This window comes from Malaya genurostris, chromosome 3 (genome assembly GCF_030247185.1).
Source record: "Malaya genurostris strain Urasoe2022 chromosome 3, Malgen_1.1, whole genome shotgun sequence".
In the NCBI taxonomy this organism is placed as follows: Eukaryota; Metazoa; Arthropoda; class Insecta; order Diptera; family Culicidae; genus Malaya; species Malaya genurostris.
Window position 1 is genome coordinate 100,925,347 of NC_080572.1, and position 3,275 is coordinate 100,928,621.

At 37.4% G+C, this 3,275-nt stretch overlaps 1 protein-coding gene across 1 annotated transcript; it reads right to left on the minus strand.

Moving 5' to 3' along the window:
* Positions 1-1,479: 1,479 nt before the first annotated feature.
* LOC131437812 (odorant receptor 67d-like) lies at positions 1,480-3,066 on the minus strand. Its single transcript, XM_058607402.1, has 4 exons — positions 2,279-3,066; positions 2,118-2,217; positions 1,759-1,848; positions 1,480-1,689 (listed from the first exon to the last, which is right to left on the minus strand). The coding sequence occupies exons 1-4, from the start codon at positions 3,064-3,066 to the stop codon at positions 1,480-1,482; spliced, it is 1,188 nt and encodes a 395-aa protein (XP_058463385.1).
* Positions 3,067-3,275: the final 209 nt, after the last annotated feature.

Here is a 3,275-nt window from a genome sequence, read left to right on the forward strand (position 1 = left end):
CATATTTTTTCTGTGCACCCTTAAATGCCTCGTTTGTCAGGACTACTCAAGGATAGGTTTTTTTGCCTTAGTTAGTTACAAACAAGCGGTAGCGGAGCGGAAAGGGAAAAGTACCGCGAAAATTTGCTTGGTAGATGCTCCAAAGCTTTGAAGCTTAGTAGTTAATAGAGTCAGCTAGCTGAAAAATTCAATCAAGAGAGTATTCTGTCAGAATTTAATACGGGGAAACGAGTTTATTCTTTATATTAAATAGTAAATATACCAGATGTTCGATTTTAGCTCAACAAAACGGAAGCGAACATTATCATCTTTTATTCTGCTTTATATCAAATCAATCCCAATACAATGGTTGTTATTTATGTATTTACAGTATTATATTTGATCGGAAATGGTTTTATTGATTTTAAAAATATTCCCCTAGAAATTTAAAGGATATTTTCCAAAAATTTTCAAATGTAAAAAATTGTTGAAGGCATCGAAATAGAATAGAATCAATTGTCCTGAAAGAATCTAATTGTCATTTTGATCATTCGCCGAAAATTGAAACACTAAAAGTAGAGCAAGTTTTTAATTTGTGACATTTAGTGCATCCACCATCATCTTTATTTTTGTATTTATTATGAGTAGCTAAGCTAAGCTTTTTAATGTAATCGTGATCGGACGTGTCTTGCATACAACCCTCTAATTTTTTAGACAGAGCTTAGAATTTCTGTTTATGAGAGGATATACACATTTAATATATAGATTACACTTTGCCTGGATTCCTTCAATGTGATCCTTGAAAGTGAGTTTTTTGTCATACGTTAAACATAAGTATTTAGCTTGACCAGACCATGTCAATTCCAAGCCATTCGATTTGAGAATGTGATTATTGTTTGGTTTAAGACAAGAAGCTCTTGGCTTAGGAGGAAAGATAATTAATTGCGTTTTTGCTGCATTTGGTTTAATTTTCCATTTGACAGATAATCACTGAAAATATTTAAACTTCTTTGTAGGCGACTGCAGATCACTCTTAGATTTCTACCTATGGCTAACAGACTTGTGTCGTCAAAGAATAGTGATTTCTGACAACCAACGGGTAGAAGTAAGAATAGTAATTAATGACCTTCTTAAGCTTATTGAATCACGAATAACAGTTCATCTTGTATGTGCCACATCACTTTTAGTCAGCGTTAACTTTGTTGTACGGTTTCGTTGATGAAGGGATTTTATTGATTAGATCTGATTGGTGTAACAGAAGCTATTTCCCGAGCTTGATTCAGCAGATTGTTCAATTAACAGTCGTTGAGCTGAGATAGCATGGCTTGTTTTTTTTTTCTAAAAATAAAACACAGTAAAACTAATCCTCAAGCTGTGCTTTATTGCAATTGCGAAGTGCACGAAACAATTTTTAAGGTGAAATGGTTATGGTGCGAAGAAAAACGTCGTGAGTTGAAGATCTATCAAGGGTTAACTAGGATGCTCATTCCCTCTCTCTCTCTACTCCTCCTGTACTCTCAGTAACATTGCGAAAACACTGTAAATTGTTTTATAAATCTGCAGAAACGTCGGCATGTTTACATAACCGAATATGAGCGTAAGAGGAATAGGATTCTGAGCCCGCTGGAGCATCAGTAGCAGTGACTTCTGTTGACTGATCGGAAGCTTGTACCACGTGAAATTGTAAATTTCTCGCTCCAGCTGTTCGTTCTGCAAAATTCGATTTCATTAGTTGCGTTTTTGGTTTTTTTTTTGGTATTCTGAAAGAGTTTCAACAACCTTCATTTCCTGCACTGTTCCCATAAAACAGCAAAACAGAAGCTGATAGCTTACAAAGCCTATAAATACGTATCCTTGGTACCAGGAGAGCTGAAAATGTGAGAACAGAACGCAATTAGTTAGGCGAAAAATGGTATAGCAGAGAAAAAAAAACTTTTCATTTCAAATCGAACTTTAAATTGTGCGGTTTTATGAACTTTTGGCTTGAACTGGTTCACGGGAGCCAATTTAAACATGACTTTTCGCAGAAGATACGGAATCATCGAACCAGAAATAGTAATTTTATATTCCTACAAGACTATTTTAATATCAACATTAGTGCTAATTGATTACCTGTGCAGTGATACTACGATACTTGCCACCAAAACTGCATAGAAAGACAGCACAAGAACTGTTGCAAGACTGGAGAAGGTTAGTAAGAAGTTAGAGCACAATGTGTCCTCCGCATTCCGAAAAAACCTAGTATAAAAAAAATTCAATCAAACTCCGTTTCATTGCTAATCAATCGACCAGTCAGTACTTCAAATGTTCCTGATGCCGTTGAATGATTTTTTTGAGCAATTCTCCTACATCTTTGCCATTGGCCTCGAGCTGTTGGTTAACTTCCTTCAACGAAGCTATCAGGAGATCAATCTGAATGAAGGAGCTCATCAAAAGAATGATGCAGACGCCATCTCCTCCGTATGAAGCGGAAAAGGCATAGGAGGTAGCAATTATATGAACCACGTAGTTCAATAAATAGCCGCTCCAAGTATCGTGATTTACGTACGGCACATAGAATCCGAATGGCAGAATCTTTTCCCCGAACTTCCAGGAATAGAAAACAGGTACCCCTATCATCACAGCACTAGTGAACACGTAACTCACCAGCATTGTTTTCAATATGACACTTAACAGAAACACTCTATTCATCAACATGGTCTTCGTGCGTGGATTACATTCCTCTTTGTAAAGATCCAATGTGTAACTGTGCATCCAGTAGAGATTCTTTCGAAAATACAGAAAGGTACAAAGTTTTCCAAGGCATTGGATACCGGTTCCGAATGTCACCAGGGCGAAGATTAAACCTTCGGAGTCGTTGCGCATTTCGTAGGCCGTGATGAAGGTCATAAAGGAGAATAACATCATGTAACACGAGGACACGACCATGTACCGATTTATTGCAGTGAAGCCACTACTGAAAATGTGAGAACCGTGTAGTTTGGCCACCGTTGTCGGTATCGCAATCAATTCCGCAGCAAACTCGGCTGGATTTGTAAAAGAGTGTCTGTACAATCTAAATCGTTGCAACCGGTTGAGGAAACTCATTTTCGCGACGGTACCGATCACTTCAAATACTGTGTCGAACTGATGTCTTCTAGGCCATTCGCGAGTACGTATATTGGAATTTAGATTTGCTAATCATATGAAACATTCTGGAAGGGTTCATACTATGTTTAGCGAAAGCCTTCATTTCTGGGAAACCAAACAAGTGTCGGTATGGATAGTAATTTTCTTCTGGCAAGGATTGGTCGGAG